The sequence below is a fragment of the Schistocerca nitens genome, chromosome 6 (genome assembly GCF_023898315.1).
Source record: "Schistocerca nitens isolate TAMUIC-IGC-003100 chromosome 6, iqSchNite1.1, whole genome shotgun sequence".
Lineage (NCBI taxonomy): Eukaryota > Metazoa > Arthropoda > Insecta > Orthoptera > Acrididae > Schistocerca > Schistocerca nitens.
Genome location: NC_064619.1, coordinates 17,485,626 through 17,502,816, shown reverse-complemented (window position 1 = coordinate 17,502,816; position 17,191 = coordinate 17,485,626). Strand labels below are relative to the sequence as shown.

General features: G+C 40.9%; 1 protein-coding gene across 5 annotated transcripts in view; it reads left to right on the top strand.

Annotated features, from left to right (window-relative positions):
- LOC126262549 (dTTP/UTP pyrophosphatase) overlaps positions 1-17,191 on the top strand; it is a 113,129-nt gene that overhangs the window by 55,260 nt on the left and 40,678 nt on the right. For all 5 annotated transcript variants that reach the window (XM_049959234.1, XM_049959235.1, XM_049959236.1 and 2 more), the window contains exon 2: positions 3,914-4,017. In XM_049959234.1, coding sequence (XP_049815191.1) covers positions 3,928-4,017 — 90 coding nt within the window. In that variant the 5' untranslated portion in view covers positions 3,914-3,927. The remainder of the gene's footprint in view (positions 1-3,913; positions 4,018-17,191) is intronic.

The following is a 17,191-nucleotide window of genomic DNA, read 5'->3' as shown; positions in this document are numbered from 1 at the left end:
TTCTGTGTTGTGCTATGGAAGCATGGACAATACATGTGAAAAGATAAATAATATTCTTGAGATGTGCAGCTGCTTACACCAAATGAGCTCGCTCAGAGAATGAAGATGTGTTGAAGAGACTTAAAATAGAGCCTGTCACATACTATATAAAAATTAACAAAACAGCTGGAGGAAATATCTAAAACAAATGAGCTCAAAAGAGGATCCCAAAATTCATTCCACACTACCACTCCAATTGCTGGAGAGCGCAGGATCGATCAGTGGAAAGATGGCAGGAGAACTTTTTGATGATACTGTAACCCCAAAAGGCTTAGCACATTGGAGGAGGAGGAACTTTTACTGTGTGTGTCTTTCAGGCAAACTGCATTTTCTGAGTGAAGCAAACAGGCCTCACTTTCTGTTATACAAAGTTTTGAACTGTTTATGTCTTAAAATTTGATTAAACTCATCATCTATGTTTTCAACTTTATAGATTGAACCCCAGTCCATATACTGTAAAGCACTTATGAAACTTATAAGATTTTCATCTGAAAGTTGTGATACAGAAATAAATTTTGATATGTGGAATAACACCTCTGATAATAAGGTAATTGGGCATATTGATCAGAAAGACTGTTTAAAATTTGCTTTATTATTATTTTTTGGCTTCTGGTCCTGTCAATGAAAATGTTGTCAAGAAAACACTTTACTCATCAGTGACTCCTGTTTACAATAGCAATGAGATGAACTATGTGAGATCATTCTATTTGCTATTTTCAGCTAGTAATTTAGAAGATATTCTATTTTTCTTCAAGAAAATGTTGTTTCCCTACAGCAGCCCTATATATTTGTGAGCATAGTGATTATTGCATTTGCATTTATGACGAAGACACAAGCTTCATTGTGTTACTGTATGCAGTATTTGCTTAAAATTGCCAATCTGTACACTATATTTTCTCTGACATTTAACTCCATCTATCAACAAACATTTTCTACTGTAGTGGGTTGCTGTACTGTAACCATCCAGCTTTAGCATGTTTATTCATGTTAGCCAGGAGTATCCAAGCAAATCTAGTGTTGCTGCATTGTGTTGCATTTCATGCCAGAAAATATATAGTGTTGCAAAGCAGTGTGAAATTGTGCAAAAACATCAATGCCAAATGAAGGAATAGCTCAAAATGTGCAAGCAGTTGACTCTTCCTGGTGTAAACAAAATTCAGACATAAAATGACACCATTGATGATGTTTTATATCAACTGAACAAAAGTGTACAGTGACAAAAATTTGCATTTTGTGAAAGTTGCACAGAATAATTATAAATCATACACATACAGTAGCTCGAACAGCTTCTCCCATCATGTGAATTACATATTGTGGGCAGTGTGAAAATAAATAATTTGAAATATAAAAAAAATGACTACTTGCATAGCTTAACAAATAGTGCTTTAGCTTCATAAACAAGAAGGTGAGGCAGACTGAATCTGTATACCATCCAGCTTTAATGTGATTTTAGGTTGCTTCTCACATTTCTTATGCAAATGCTTGAGCTGTTTCTATATCTTCACCTCTAAATACAAACAGTGACATGCTAAAACACAAGGAACATACTATCCATGTTTCACAGTCAATGGCTTTCCCCCCATTCTTAATGTAAATCAAATTGTAGTAATATGGATGGTTGTTGTTGTTGTTGTTGTGGTCTTCAGTTCTGAGACTGGTTTGATGCAGCTCTCCATGCTACTCTATCCTGTGCAAGCTTCTTCATCTCCCATTACCTACTGCAACCTACATCCTTCTGAATCTGCTCAGTGTATTGATCTCTTGGTCTCCCTCTACGATTTTTACTCTCCACGCTGCCCTCCAATGCTAAATTTGTGATCCCTTGATGCCTTAAAACATGTCCTACCAACCGATCCCTTCTTCTAGTCAAGTTGTGCCACAAACTTCTCTTCTCCCCAATCCTATTCAATACCTCCTCATTAGTTACGTGATCTACCCACCTTATCTTCAGCATTCTTCTGTAGCACCACATTTCGAAAGCTTCTATTCTCTTCTTGCCCAAACTATTTATCGTCCATGTGTCACTTCCATACATGGCTACACTCCATACAAATACTTTCAGAAACGACTTCCTGACACTTAAATCTATACTCGATGTTAACAAATTTCTCTTCTTCAGAAACGATTTCCTTGCCATTGCCAGTCTTCATTTTATATCCTCTCTACTTCGACCATCATCAGTTATTTTGCTCCCCAAATAGCAAAACTCCTTTACTACTTTAAGTGTCTCATTTCCTAATCTAATCCCCTCAGCATCACCCGATTTAATTTGACTACATTCCATTATCCTCGTTTTGCTTTTGTTGATGTTCATCTTATATCCTCCTTTCAAGACACTGTCCATTCCGTTCAACTGCTCTTCCAAGTCCTTTGCTGTCTCTGACAGAATTACAATGTCATCGGCAAATCTCAAAGTTTTTACTTCTTCTCCATGAATTTTAATACCTACTCCGAATTTTTCTTTTGTTTCCTTTACTGCTTGCTCAATATACAGATTGAATAACATCGGGGATAGGCTACAACCCTGTCTCACTCCTTTCCCAACCACTGCTTCCCTTTCATGCCCCTCGACTCTTATAACTGCCATCTGCTTTCTGTACAAATTGTAAATAGCCTTTCGCTCCTTATATTTTACCCCTGCCACCTTCAGAATTTGAAAGAGAGTATTCCAATCAACATTGTCAAAAGCTTTCTCCAAGTCTACAAATGCTAGAAACGTAGGTTTGCCATTCCTTAATCTTTCTTCTAAGATAAGTCGTAGGGTCAGTATTGCCTCACGTGTTCCAACATTTCTACGGAATCCAAACTGATCTTCCCCGAGGTCCGCTTCTACCAGTTTTTCCATTCGTCTGTAAAGAATTCGCGTTAGTATTTTGCAGCTGTGACTTATTAAACTGATAGTTCGGTAATTTTCATATCTGTCAACACCTGCTTTCTTTGGGATTGGAATTATTATATTCTTCTTGAAGTCTGAGGGTATTTCGCCTGTCTCATACATCTTTCTCACCAGATGGTAGAGTTTTGTCATGAATGGCTCTCCCAAGGCCATCAGTAGTTCTAATGGAATGTTGTCTACTCCCGGGGCCTTGTTTCGACTCAGGTCTTTCAGTGCTCTGTCAAACTCTTCACGCAGTATCTCATCTCCCATTTCATCTTCATCTACATGGGTAGCTCTGAGGGATGAAGTAGTGAAGGCAGCAGAGGATCAAGTAGGTAAAAAGACGAGGGCTAATAGAAATCCTTGGGTAACAGAAGAAATATTGAATTTAATTGATGAAAGGAGAAAATATAAAAATGCAGTAAATGAAGCAGGCAAAAAGGAATACAAACGTCTCAAAAATGAGATCGACAGGAAGTGCAAAATGGCTAAGCAGGGAGCTAGAGGACAAATGTAAGGATGTAGAGGCTTGTCTCACTAGGGGTAAGATAGATACTGCCTACAGGAAAATTAAAGAGACCTTTGGAGAGAAGAGAACCACTTTTATGAATATCAAGAGCTCAGATGGCAAACCAGTTGTAAGCAAAGAAGGGAAGGCAGACAGGTGGAAGGAGTATATAGAGGGTTTATACAAGGGCGATGTACTTGAGGACAATATTATATTATGGATGTTGACTAGCTACAGTAAATAATAATAGCTAAATTTAGGATGGATGAGTGTACATCATGTGTGGATCCTGAAAATGGAAGAAGCAGGTCCAATTGGAAAACAAGCAAAGAAATGTAAGAGAAGCATAAAGGTACAGAACCAACATATGTGCGGTTGTACTACTGTTACACCTATCAAGAATTTAATTACATCTTTGGTGACTATGCTTTGAATTTTATTTCTGATTATAAGTATGAAATTAATAAAGGATTCTTTCTTTTCTGTAGGTTAGCAGATAAAAATGCTAGAACCTATTAAACATGTCCTGAACAGTCAAAGAATTGTGTTGGCAAGTACATCACCAAGACGTCAAGAGATACTAAGCAGTATAGTAAGTAAAATCAATAATCTGTTTTCCCAAACTGTGTGATTGTTCCGCTTGTAAGAGTGTCTTTTTATAAAGCAATCAAAAGAAATTTTCTTTCCCATTTATATCCTTACTTACAGGGGCACAATGAAACATAAATTTAGATTTAATGCACTTTCAATCCCTTGACTTTAATGGATGTTTCTATTTTGTGTTCTTTTTACAATTGACAGTATTCTTTTTCTTTTCTTGACTTACTGCATGCCATGGTCACCGAAAACAATTTTGTATAATATAAATTGTTTAATCATCTTACTGACTTTTGGAGCTTCTGTTACATTATTTTTTTCCCACAATTTGTGGAATAAATATGGGTTGCGGACTTCTACAGCTGGACACCAACTGTTTCCCTTTTCTTCATTTATCCAGCTAAGTTTAATCACATATGTGTTTCATCAATATATTCCACCTTGTTAAATCTAAGTCATAAAAGATTCATGTTTAGAAATAAGTGAGACCTACTGTTGGTGCCAACCTTTCTAGATAGGTGAGCACGTTAACATATCATGACTGGGACTCAGGGAATTCTGTGTTTTTAGCCTTGCATTGAAATTTAGTTTTATTGAGTTTTATAAATCTCAAAGTTCTAGTTACTTAATATTTCAGAGTGTGTTAGTTACATGAATAGTATTCCATATAAATTATTGATGTTTAAAAACTCCAGTTGATCTACTGCTTATAGGTAGTATATCTTAGCTGATAACAATTTTAGGAAAAATTAATTTATCAGGAGCTTCTTGGCACCATCTTGCTCCTCACAAACCTGGAATTTTGAGGGATTTTTTTTTGTCCAAGTTTGTGCAGCCACTCTGATGATACACAAACATTCATACATTTTGAAAATGATCTCGCACTCAAACATGTGCTTTGCTCTAGACATAGACAGATGGGGTGCACAAATTCCATCCTGAGGGGAAGGGGCTGCATCAAGGACATCTGTCACTAACATTGTTTCAGCCCATATAGCAGTTCAGCCCATAATCAAACAGGACAAGGCAACGATGAAGATGAAGAAGAAGAAGACTGTTGGTGGCACATAAATGTTTTAATGAGTCTGAGAAAATAAAGAACAGAGAATCATTTGGTGTTTTATAGATGGCAGAATCTATAACCAATATTTATGAATTACTTGTTTTATATTGTAACAACAGAACATTCCAACTCCGAGACCTGTCAAGAAATTCATTCCTATTGCTGTAAAAAATTGCTCAAGAAACAAGTGATACTGTTTATAGACTATTTGCACTGAAATTGAATTGCACTATTAGACATGATGTTATAGTTTCCCGAATATGTTGAATAATTTTGTGTGGCGTACTTACGCAAACACAGCTAGTTGCGCATTTTTCTGCTTATATCTGAAGTGTCAGAAATGTGGAGGTGGATAGAGTAGAAAACTAAAGTGGAAACTCGTTGAAAGTCTTCTTTTAATAATAATAATTTTGTGAATTTGTTGACTCATAAGATGCTCCATTAGGCACAGAAATGGCTTGCAGCATGTGGACTGAATGCTGAAAGTTTGTGAGAATTTATTTTGTAATATTTCGTGTGTGAGTTCAAATATTGCCACAAAAGAGGATAACTATGCTTGTCAACAATCTTTGTTCTGTGAATAAAACTGCCTAGATTGCTTCATAAATTTCTTTAGTTATGCTGTTTTGGCTTCTACTGTAATCAGATATAAAAAAATTGTAGAACTTGCAAAGCAAGGTTCAGTGACAGCATTAAAAACAAATGTCTAATTGGGGCATCAACTAGCAAATTGCTAGCAGGAAAGCCTGGAGAGAATGGAATAGCAAGAAGGACCCAAAAAAAATGGGAAGTTTTTCAAGGAAAAAAGAAGACACCAGCCCAAACAATTGAAAAGGAAGCAGCCAGAACAATTAAATGGACCGGAAGACAGAGGATGAAACAGGGAGTGGATGAGTTTGATAACAATTTTAGGAAAAACAACAGTTGAGACTTTTTGAGAAATTAAATTAGAATCTGACTGGATACAGGAGAAGAGAACTGTTTATACAAAATAACTGTACATACTCACAGAGCACTTTTATGACCTGCTGAAGACAAACGCAAATTGGTGTGTGTGTGTGTGTGTGTGTGAGAGAGAGAGAGAGAGAGAGAGAGAGAGAGAGAGAGAGAGCAAGGTATGAGAGGTATGAGTTTGCACAGGTGATAAGCAGTCTAAAGACTAATAAGGCAATTGGAAAAAATGGGATAGCAGCCGAAATGATAAAGTGGGGAGGTGACAAGGCAGTAGACAGCATTGCCAAAATTATCTGCAGGATAAAGAAGTTATGAGAAGGATTGAAGAATGTGATCATATTGCCAGTACATAAGAAGAGGAACAAGAGAGATGCAGACAATTGCAGAGAAATTTTGCTACTAGCAAGGGGCTGTTCAAACTACTACTGAAGGGATTAGAAGAATAGATAGGAAGCACAGTTGGAGACTATCAAGTGGAATTTAGGAAGTGAACATGATGCATAGAATAATTTTGACACTGAAACAACTGGTTGAACATAGAGCCTAGTAAGATGACACTAGGAAGAAATGGTGAATGGTGCTGAACAAGTAGAGAAAAATAATGAAGAAAATTCTAGGCTATGAAAGAGATAGTGAGAGATGGATGACCTAGGGAAGAACTGTACCAGAGCATGAGGATAATAACAGAAGAAATAAGACAAAAAAGGCCATGTTTGTTGGACATGTGGTCAGGATCAATATGGGTGGAACACTATCAGGGCATTGGTATCAGTGAAATTAAGGATTTTTATGACGGTACACGCTGCATGGTAATGTAGGCCATGTGTAACTTGATATGTGAAATAATTTTGCTTACTTGATTTTTTAAAGTTGGTGTTTTTAGCTGGCTAATTTTGTAGATGGTATCTGATTGGAGCATGTCCCTTTATTGAACACACATTAACAAGCTAAAACTGTAACATGAACTTACAGTACAAGATATAATACAGTCTAAAAAACATATTTGGTCCATAACTATACCAAAGCAATGCAAAAGATGCCCTAATAGTGAGGCATAGCTTTTAAATTATGACTGACCCAGTAAAATCAGGTTAACTAAATAAACAAATAAAATCACACAGCGGAGATGCTGAGCCGCAGATAGGCACAACAAAAAGACTGATAGAAAGTAAGCTTTTGACCACAAAGGCCTTTATTAAAAATAGACAACATACACTCACACAAATGCAACTCACACACAAATGACTGCAGTCTCTGGCTGCTGAGGCCAAACTGCGAGCAGCAACGCATGATGAGAGGAGGAACTGGATGTTGGCGGTAAGGAGAGTGGTGCAGGTAGGGGGAGGTATAGCAGGATAGGGGTGGGGGATGGTAAAGTGCAGCTTGTGGGAGCATACAGGAAAAAGGTGGAGAGAGGGTAGGGCAGCTAGTTGCAGTCGGGAGATTAGAAAGAGGGCAGAGAAGGAAGGGGTGGCGGAAAAGGAGAGAAGTAGAAAGACTGCAGGTGCATTGGTAGAACAGAGGGCTGTGTAGTGCAGGAAAGGGACTGGGAAGGGGCTAGATGACTAACGAATATGATACGAACACATTTAATGTATGACAAATAAAGGTTGAGGCCAGAGGGTTACGGGAATGTAGGATATGCTGTAGGGAGAGTTCCCACCTGCGCAATACAGAAAAGATAGTGTTGTTGGGAAGGGTGTGGATGCCACAGGCTGTGAAGCAGTCATGGAAATGAAGAATGTCATGTTGGGCAGCATGCTTTGCAACTGGGTAGTCCAGCTGATTCTTGGTTACAGTTTGCAGTTTGTCAGTGGCCTTGATGATGTGGACAGACAGCTTGTAGATTGTCATCCCCACATAGAATGCAGCACAGTGATTGCAGCCTAGCTTGTAGATCAAATGATTGGTTCCACAGGTAGCCCTGTCTTTGATGAGATAAGTAATGCTTGTAATCAGACTGGAGTAGCTGGTTGTTAGAGGACACATGGGACAGGTCTTGCATCTAGGTCTATTTCAGGGATATGAGCCATGAGACAAGGGGTTGGGAGAAGGAGTTGCGTAGGGATGGATGAGGATATTGTGTAGTTTCAGTGAGTGACAGAACACCACTGTGGAAGGGTTGGGAAGGATAGTAGGTAGGACATTTCTCATTTCATGGCATGACAACAGGTAGTCGAAACTGTAGCAGAGAATGTGATTCAGTTGCTCCAGTCCTGGGTGGTACTGAGTCACAAGAGGAATGCTCCTCTGTCGTTGGATGGTGGGACTTTGGGAGGGGGTAGGTGACTGGAGAGATAAGGCGTTAGGGATCTGTTTCTGTACAAGGTTTGGAGGGGGAGGGGTAATTATATTTGTGAAGGCCTCAGTGAGAGCCTTGTTATATTTTGAGAGGGACTGCTTGTCACTACAGATGTGACGTCCTTGGATGGCTAGGCTGTACGGAAGGGACTTCTTGGTGTGGAATTGGTGGGAGCTTTCTAAGTGAAGTTATTGCTGATGATTGATAGTTTTGATATAGATGGAGGTACTGATGTAACCCTCTTTGAGTTGAAGATCAACATCGTGAAAGGTAGCTTGTTGAGTTGAGTAGGACCAATTGAAGTGTATGGGGAAGATGATGTTGAGGTTCTGGAGGAATGTGGATAGTGTGTCCTCACCCTCTGTCCAAATCACAAAGGTATCAGTGAATTGTTCAGGTAAGGGGTTTGGGATTCTGGGTGTTCAGGAATGACTCCTTTAGATGGCCCATGTGGGTGTCCATAGCCATACCCCAGACCGGAGCAACTGAATCACATTCTCCACCAGTGGTATCGACTACCTCTCATCATGCCCTGAAGTGAGGAATGTCCCATCCTCCCAACCTCTCCAGCAGTGGTATTCAGCCACCGACTGAACCTACACAATATCTTTGTCCGTACCTATACAACCCTGCTCCCAGCCCCGTGTCTCATGGCTCATATCTCTGAAATAGACATAGACGCAAGACCTCTCCCATACTTCCTCCCACCACCAATTACTCCAGTACAGTCACAAGTGCCACCTATCCCACCAAAGGAAGGGCTACTTCTGAAACCAGTCATGTAATCTACAAGCTAAGCTGCAATCACTGTGCTGCATTCTATGTGAGCAAGACAACCAAAAAGCTGTCTGTCCATTTGAATGGCCACCAACAACTTGTGACCAAGAAATAGCTGGACCACCCATTTGCTGACCACACTGCCCAACATGACGTTCTTTATTTCACTGACTGTTTCACAGTTTGTGCCATCTGGATCCTTCACACCAATACCAGCTTTCCTGAATTGCACAGATGGGAACTCTCCATGCAATATATCCTATGTTCCTGTAATCCTGCTGGCCTCAGCCTTCATTATTGATACATTAAATGTGTTTGTAATGTATTCATTAGTCATTTAGGCACTTCCCAGTTCCCGTTCCTGCTCTACACAGCCCTCTATTCCACCAATCCACCCACAGAATACTCTCCTTTTCTGCTACCCCTCCCCCTCTGTGTAGCCTCCCGACTGCACCTAGCTGCCCTACCCTCTCTCCACCTCATCCCAGTATGCTAGCACAAGCAGTACTCCACCATCCCCCATCCCTACCCTGCTGTCCCTCCTCCTCCCTGCCCCACCCTCCTCCTTACCACCACCGACTGGTCGCTTCTCCCATCGTGCGCTGCTGCTGTCAGTCTGGCCTATCTGTGACTCAGCATCTCTGCCATGTAGTGAGTAGCAGCTTTCCTTTTCATAATATTGTTAAAGTCCATCCTGGATTTCCCATTGTTTGATTCTCTTCATATATTGTCCTATTCCATCCTGGATATTTCATTATTTGATTTTAACAAATAAAATTGTATATGCGAAAATATACACAAAAAAAAAAAAAAAACTATGTTTGCGGTCTTAAATCTTGTTAACAACATATGATGAGGAGGCTTTGTCTGAGTTTTGTCATGTCTGCCAGCATTAAGCTGAATGTGTGTGCTCCACAGAGGTGTGGGCTGGCTATTTTTTCTTACGTCTACATTTTTGATTTAACTCTTATAGTCACTTGCTTTAGACAATTCAATTGCTGCTTCATTGTCATACAGTAGTCTGAAGGATCCTTCTTGTGGTCAGACATATTTTGGTATCTAATCTTTGAAATCATAGACCCTCCTGACATATTGAGGTCTGAGTCATATGTCAATCCTCTGTTGTTGAGAATGCTGCTTACTTACTATGCCAGGATATAATACCATCTTGGGATTTAAACAGATATCCAGTTCAAATGAATTCACAATTGCAATTAAGGACTACCATCAGCTGTAGAATGGAATGACGACAAGGAAATTTGTGCCGGGCTGGGACTCAAATCCTGATTTCCCGTTTACGGTAAGCAATCGCCTTACCATTTGGCTATCTGTGCACAACCCATGGCCAGATCCAAACTTCCATATGTCATCAACCAAGTGTCTATGACCTGAACTCGTGCATCCATTACGGATCTTCCTGTACTTGAAAGTCACTTGCCTGAAATCAGCAGGTAAATATGGTATTGCAGTGCCTGTGTTATTCTGATTACAATGTAATGCTCCTTTGGACATGCATCATAATCACAATAACACAGGCACTGCAATATCGTAGATGTACAGTTGTTGACAGTCTATCTTCAGAATCTCTGGCCCCGTCTGCAGCACAGGAACCTATTGTGTGACAGTCCTCCACTTTAGAAAACAGTAGCTTCATATTCTTGGTACCTTTTGGACATCTAGAGAACCTTTTGACTGCCTGCCAGTGGAGTATCCCTGGATTATTACAAAAGTGACTGACATTTCCTTTTGAGCAAGTTAGTTCTGTTCTAATTTCTGATGGCACATACATTAATGACAGGGTATGTTCCTCATAGATTCTTTCTCTCTTATTTTTTGTAGGGGTGGGGGGGATGCTCTTATCATGAGTAAGCACTTGGTTATTATTGAGTAGCATAAATATTGGACTACAGTCTTTCATATTGAATCTGTTGAGAATTTTCTCAAGACAGATTTTGGCCTGTACATAGACAACCTTCTTTTATAGTTCCCAGTTATTTGGATACCTACAAATCCAGTGGAAAAATCAAACAATGTGAAGTCCAGATTGAAATATCAACAATATTATGAATAGGATAGATTGCCCACTATAAAGATGAGATGTGCTGCATACAGGCACAAAGAAAAGACTGTTACGCACTGAGCTTTTGGCCAAAACTTTCTTCAGAAGAGAAAAGAAAAAAAAAAAAAAAAAAAAAACACACACACACACACACACACACACAAATTCATACAAGCAAGCACACCTCACGCATACATGACTGTTCTTCAAAAATAGTTCAAATGGCCCTGAGCACTATGGGACTTAACTCCTGAGGTCATCAGTCCCCTAGAACTTAGAACTACTGAAACCTGACTAACCTAAGGACATCACACACATCCATGCCTGAGGCAGGATTTGAACCTGCGACCGTAGCAGTCGCGTGGTTGCAGACTGTAGCACCTAGAACCGCTCGGCCCCTCCAGCCGGCTACATGACTGCTGTCTCCAGCTACTGTGGCCAGAATTCAGTGATGTTATGCTCAGTGGAAACTGCAATCTCAAATGGGGGGTGAAGGGCCAGGGAAAGCAGGTTATGAGAGTCAGCACTGCCTGACAGTATGTGGATGGACTAAATTGTGGCCAGACAAGGTCGCCTCATGTAGACTCGGGAGGCTGTGGGGGAGGGGGCAAGGGGGGGGGAGGGGTTGGGCAATCGGTGAGTGGAAAAGGAGGTTAGCAGACAAGGGAAAAGACTGGTGGCATTGGCAGAGAGAGGAATACAGTGAGGATGGGATACATGAATTGGGAGGAGATGATAGGGCAGAGGGGATGGAAACTGTTGGGTGGAGGATGTGGGGATAGTAGATTAGCACTCCCCCCACAGCCTCAGCCTCGTCTGGTCGCAGTCTAGTCCCTGCAACCCCTATCTTTACTCTGCTCACTTGCCATTCCCTGCCAACTCCAGTTTGCTGCTTCTGCTCAATAGGACACCAATGCATTGTGGCCATCACGTAGTCGTGTGTGTGTGTGTGTGTGTGTGTGTGTGTGTGTGTGTGTGTGTGTGTGTGTGTGTGTGTGTGTGTGTGTGTGTGTGAGGTACCCCAACACTTCATCTTTATGGTTAGAAGCAATCTATCATTTTCATAACATTATTAAAAATCTGATGGCTTCACCTAAATAATCCTGCTTGAATTTATCTGTTAGTTTGTTTCTGAAGACATCTTTCTGTCATGTACTTTACTGAAAATTAGCACATCATATACATACATGCAAACTGTCAAAATATATGGAGCTTGAATTTTGCAGTAAAGGCATGGATCAACTGTTGACTGGTCTAAGTTTAGATTCAACAATATACTGTCTAATGTCAAGTTCTGGCTGTGACCACCTTGTGTCAATCCATATACTGCCTTTTCTAATCTTTTAACCCTTTAAGTGACACTGGGTTTTTCAAGCATAAAATGAATTCATATAAAGAATGAAATTTTGAGGACCTTTGCCTTTCACAGGCAAGTGCTCTGCCAACTGAGCTACCAAGCACGACTCACGACCCGTCCTCACAGCTTTACTTCCATCAGTACCTCGTCTCCTACCTTCCAAATTTCACAGAAGCTCTCCTGCGAAACTTGCAGAACTAGCACTCCTGGAAGAAAAGATATTGCAGAGACATGGCTTCGCCACAGCCTGGGGGATGTTTCCAGAATGAAATTTTCACCCTGCAGCAGAGTGTGCGCTGATATGAAACTTCCTGGCAGATTAAAACTGTGTGCCGGACTGAGACTCGAATTTGGGACTATGAACAAGAATGAGCATAGTCATGAGGATAGTCAGGGATGGGAGATTGCAGCACAATAAATGAAGTGAGTGTTGCAGTAGCTTGGGGGCCCCGGCTCACCAAACACAACTCACGAAAGAGACATGAGTCCCCTGAGGAGGAAAACTTAACTGAAAGGCAGACAACTAAAAGGATTTCCATGCTATTCACAGGTGACGCCAGAGAATATGTGGACAATAATCTGATTAACTCCTTCAGAGAAGAATAGTTCCAACATTAGACTACAATGCCATATATGACAGAAAAAAATAGAGTAGCTGAATACTAAAATTGTGCAATAGTAGAAAAAGCAAGATATTTACCCTCTGAAGTGAATTTGTCAAATAGATCTAGGCAGAAGCACTTTCCATTGAGATCTACAAATTATTAATCGATCTCCAACTAAGGAAGTAAAACACAACACTCCTTATCAAACTTGGACAAACAAGACCCCAGATCTTTGGTATCTCAAATTATTTGGAAGCAAGGCCAATGCCCACTTTCAATGAGCCATCAGATGAAAACGGGCTGAAAATGTATTGAGTGCATCTTGGTAAGATGCTGTGAAGGATCAAAAGGGTAGAGGCTTTTTGAACCAAATTTCTGGGTGCTACATTTGACGAAGGTACTTTTAAATGGTAGAAAGAAAAACCTGAGTCACAGGAATCAAGTGAATTATTCATTCCATTCCCAGAATAAAATGATCATGACTGAACTAGGAGCAATTGATCCTGTGACTGACATTGTCACAACAAACAGTAGTTTGATGAGTAATAACTGCAATGAGGAGTCAGTCCCAGAAAATGTTAAAAAGATAATCACAGCAGATACAAAAGTCATCCAGAATTCCAAAGTCTAAGAAGATGCATGGCTGTGTTAGTTAATAGTCCAAACAGTCAACTGATTCTGATCCTTTGTTACTGGAATAAATCACTGATGCCAGAGAACACTGAAAAATGACTGTAAGGCAATAGAAGAAGAGTTACAGTATCATAAAGTGAATTACATATGAGAGATTGAGGTTATATGAGAGATCCAGATATTGCAGTGTGGGTAGTTGCAGTCTTACTGTTTACCCTATCCTGGCTACCTCACGGGAAGAACAAGACAGGCAACTGGGAGCAAAACAATTTACTCAATACCTGGTGTGTACTAGAACAGATGGAGACACTTTTATGTTGATAAAACCATCATTTTTGTGGAACACATCGAAGACAAATTTAGAAAAGGTGACTCACTGGAAAAAATGGACAGTGGGTTGCTATTGATTAAGGCCACCTCTGCTGCACAATCTCGAGCTCTTCATACATGTGAACAACTGGGTGACTTACCAGTGATTGTTGCCCCACATAAAACTTTTGAATATGGTGTGATGAGTTATCTTTCACAGAGACCTTACACTCCAGGCAGGCGAGAAACTATGAGCTTATGGGGAACAGCAAGGTACCCGTTTTGTCTGACACATACAAAAAGGTCCCAAGGATAACTGAACAAATACAGGCACGTTCATCTTAGTCTTTGAAGGAAATGTCCACCCAGTAAATGTTACAAAATCTCACAACACCACCTTCAGGAACCACTTAACATCTGGCCAGAGAAGCAACCGTGTCCACAGAAACTTACTGGTCAGTGGCACGACACCAACCAGTGGCTGAAAGAGCAGTGGCTTGTGGGCCTGCTCACAGTCAGTGCATAACATTCCCCTGTGCTGTCAGATTCTACATCTACATTTATACTCCGCAAGCCACCCAACGGTGTGTGGCGGAGGGCACTTTACGTGCCACTGTCATTACCTCCCTTTCCTGTTCCAGTTGCGTATGGTTCGCGGGAAGAACGACTGTCTGAAAGCCTCCGTGCACGCTCTAATCTCTCTAATTTTACATTCGTGATCTCCTCGGGAGGTATAAGTAGGGGGAAGCAATATATTCGATACCTCATCCAGAAACGCACCCTCTCGAAACCTGGCGAGCAAGCTACACCGCGATGCAGAGCACCTCTCTTGCAGAGTCTGCCACTTGAGTTTATTAAACATCTCCGTAACGCTATCACGGTTACCAAATAACCCTGTGACGAAACACGCCGCTCTTCTTTGGATCTTCTCTATCTCCTCCGTCAACCCGATCTGGTACGGATCCCACACTGATGAGCAATACTCAAGTATAGGTTGAACGAGTGTTTTGGAAGCCACCTCCTTTGTTGATGGACTACATTTTCTAAGCACTCTCCCAATGAATCTCAACCTGGTACCTGCCTTACCAACAATTAATTTTATATGATCATTCCACTTCAAATCGTTCCGCACGCATACTCCCAGATATTTTACAGAAGTAACTGCTACCAGTGTTTGTTCCGCTATCATATAATCATACAATAACGGATCCTTCTTTCTACGTAATCGCAATACATTACATTTGTCTATGTTAAGGGACATTTGCCACTCCCTGCACCAAGTGCCTATCCGCTGCAGATCTTCCTGCATTTCGCTACAATTTTCTAATGCTGCAACTTCTCTGTATACTACAGCATCATCTGCGAAAAGCCGCATGGAACTTCCGACACTATCTACCAGGTCATTTATATATATTGTGAAAAGCAATGGTCCCATAACACTCGCCTGTGGCACGCCAGAGGTTACTTTAACGTCTGTAGACGTCTCTCCATTGATAACAACATGCTGTGTTCTGTTTGCTAAAAACTCTTGAATCCAGCCACACAGCTGGTCTGATATTCCGTAGGCTCTTACTTTGTTTATCAGGCGACAGTGCGGAACTGTATCGAACGCCTTCCGGAAGTCAAGAAAAATAGCATCTACCTGGGAGCCTGTATCTAATATTTTCTGGGTCTCATGAACAAATAAAGCGAGTAGGGTCTCACACGATCGCTGTTTCCGGAATCCATGTTGATTCCTACATAGTAGATTCTGGGTTTCCAAAAACGACATGATACTCGAGCAAAAAACATGTTCTAAAATTCTACAACAGATCGACGTCAGAGATAGAGGTCTATAGTTTTGCGCATCTGCTCGATGACCCTTCTTGAAGACTGGGACTACCTGTGCTCTTTTCCAATCATTTGGAACCCTCCGTTCCTCTAGAGACTTGCGGTACACGGCTGTTAGAAGGGGGGCAAGTTCTTTCGCGTACTCTGTGTAGAATCGAATTGGTATCCCGTCAGGTCCAGTGGACTTTCCTCTGTTGAGTGATTCCAGTTGCTTTTCTATTCCTTGGACACTTATTTCGATGTCAGCCATTTTTTCGTTTGTGCGAGGATTTAGAGAAGGAACTGCAGTGCGGTCTTCCTCTGTGAAACAGCTTTGGAAAAAGGTGTTTAGTATTTCAGCTTTACACGTGTCATCCTCTGTTTCAATGCCATCATCATCCCGGAGTGTCTGGATATGCTGTTTCGAGCCACTTACTGATTTAACGTAAGACCAGAACTTTCTAGGATTTTCTGTCAAGTCGGTACATAGAATTTTACTTTCGAATTCACTGAATGCTTCACGCATAGCCCTCCTTACGCTAACTTTGACATCGCTTAGCTTCTGTTTGTCTGAGAGGTTTTGGCTGCGTTTAAACTTGGAGTGAAGCTCTCTTTGCTTTCGCAGTAGTTTCCTAACTTTGTTGTTGTACCACGGTGGGTTTTTCCCATCACTCACAGTTTTACTCAGCACGTACCTGTCTATAACGCATTTTACGATTGTCTTGAACTTTTTCCATAAACACTCAACATTGTCAGTGTCGGAACAGAAATTTTCGTTTTGATCTGTTAGGTAGTCTGAAATCTGCCTTCTATTACTCTTGCTAAACAGATAAACCTTCCTCCCTTTTTTTATATTCCTATTAACTTCCATATTCAGGGATGCTGCAATGGCCTTATGATCACTGATTCCCTGTTCTGCACATACAGAGTCGAAAAGTTCGGGTCTGTTTGTTATCAGTAGGTCCAAGATTTTGTGCCAATGTTCATTGATGTTACCCTAACCAAACCGGTGACAGACACAGTAACCCTGGGACATCACCAGTCAACTTTACCCCTTTGTGCCTAACCAGGTCACCCTCAGTGTTCTGATCCAGTGGAACTATAATGGATACTACTGTCACCTGCCTGAACTGCAACACTAATTTGATCCTATCCTGCAGTCTGATTCACCCTCCTAGAAACTCGCATCACTGATGACCATTCCCCAACACTTTGTTGTTACTGTGCATTTTGTTGGTATTGTATTGGCCCTTGGAGGTCAATTGGAGTGGCCTGTGCATTGATTCCCACAGATGTCGTCA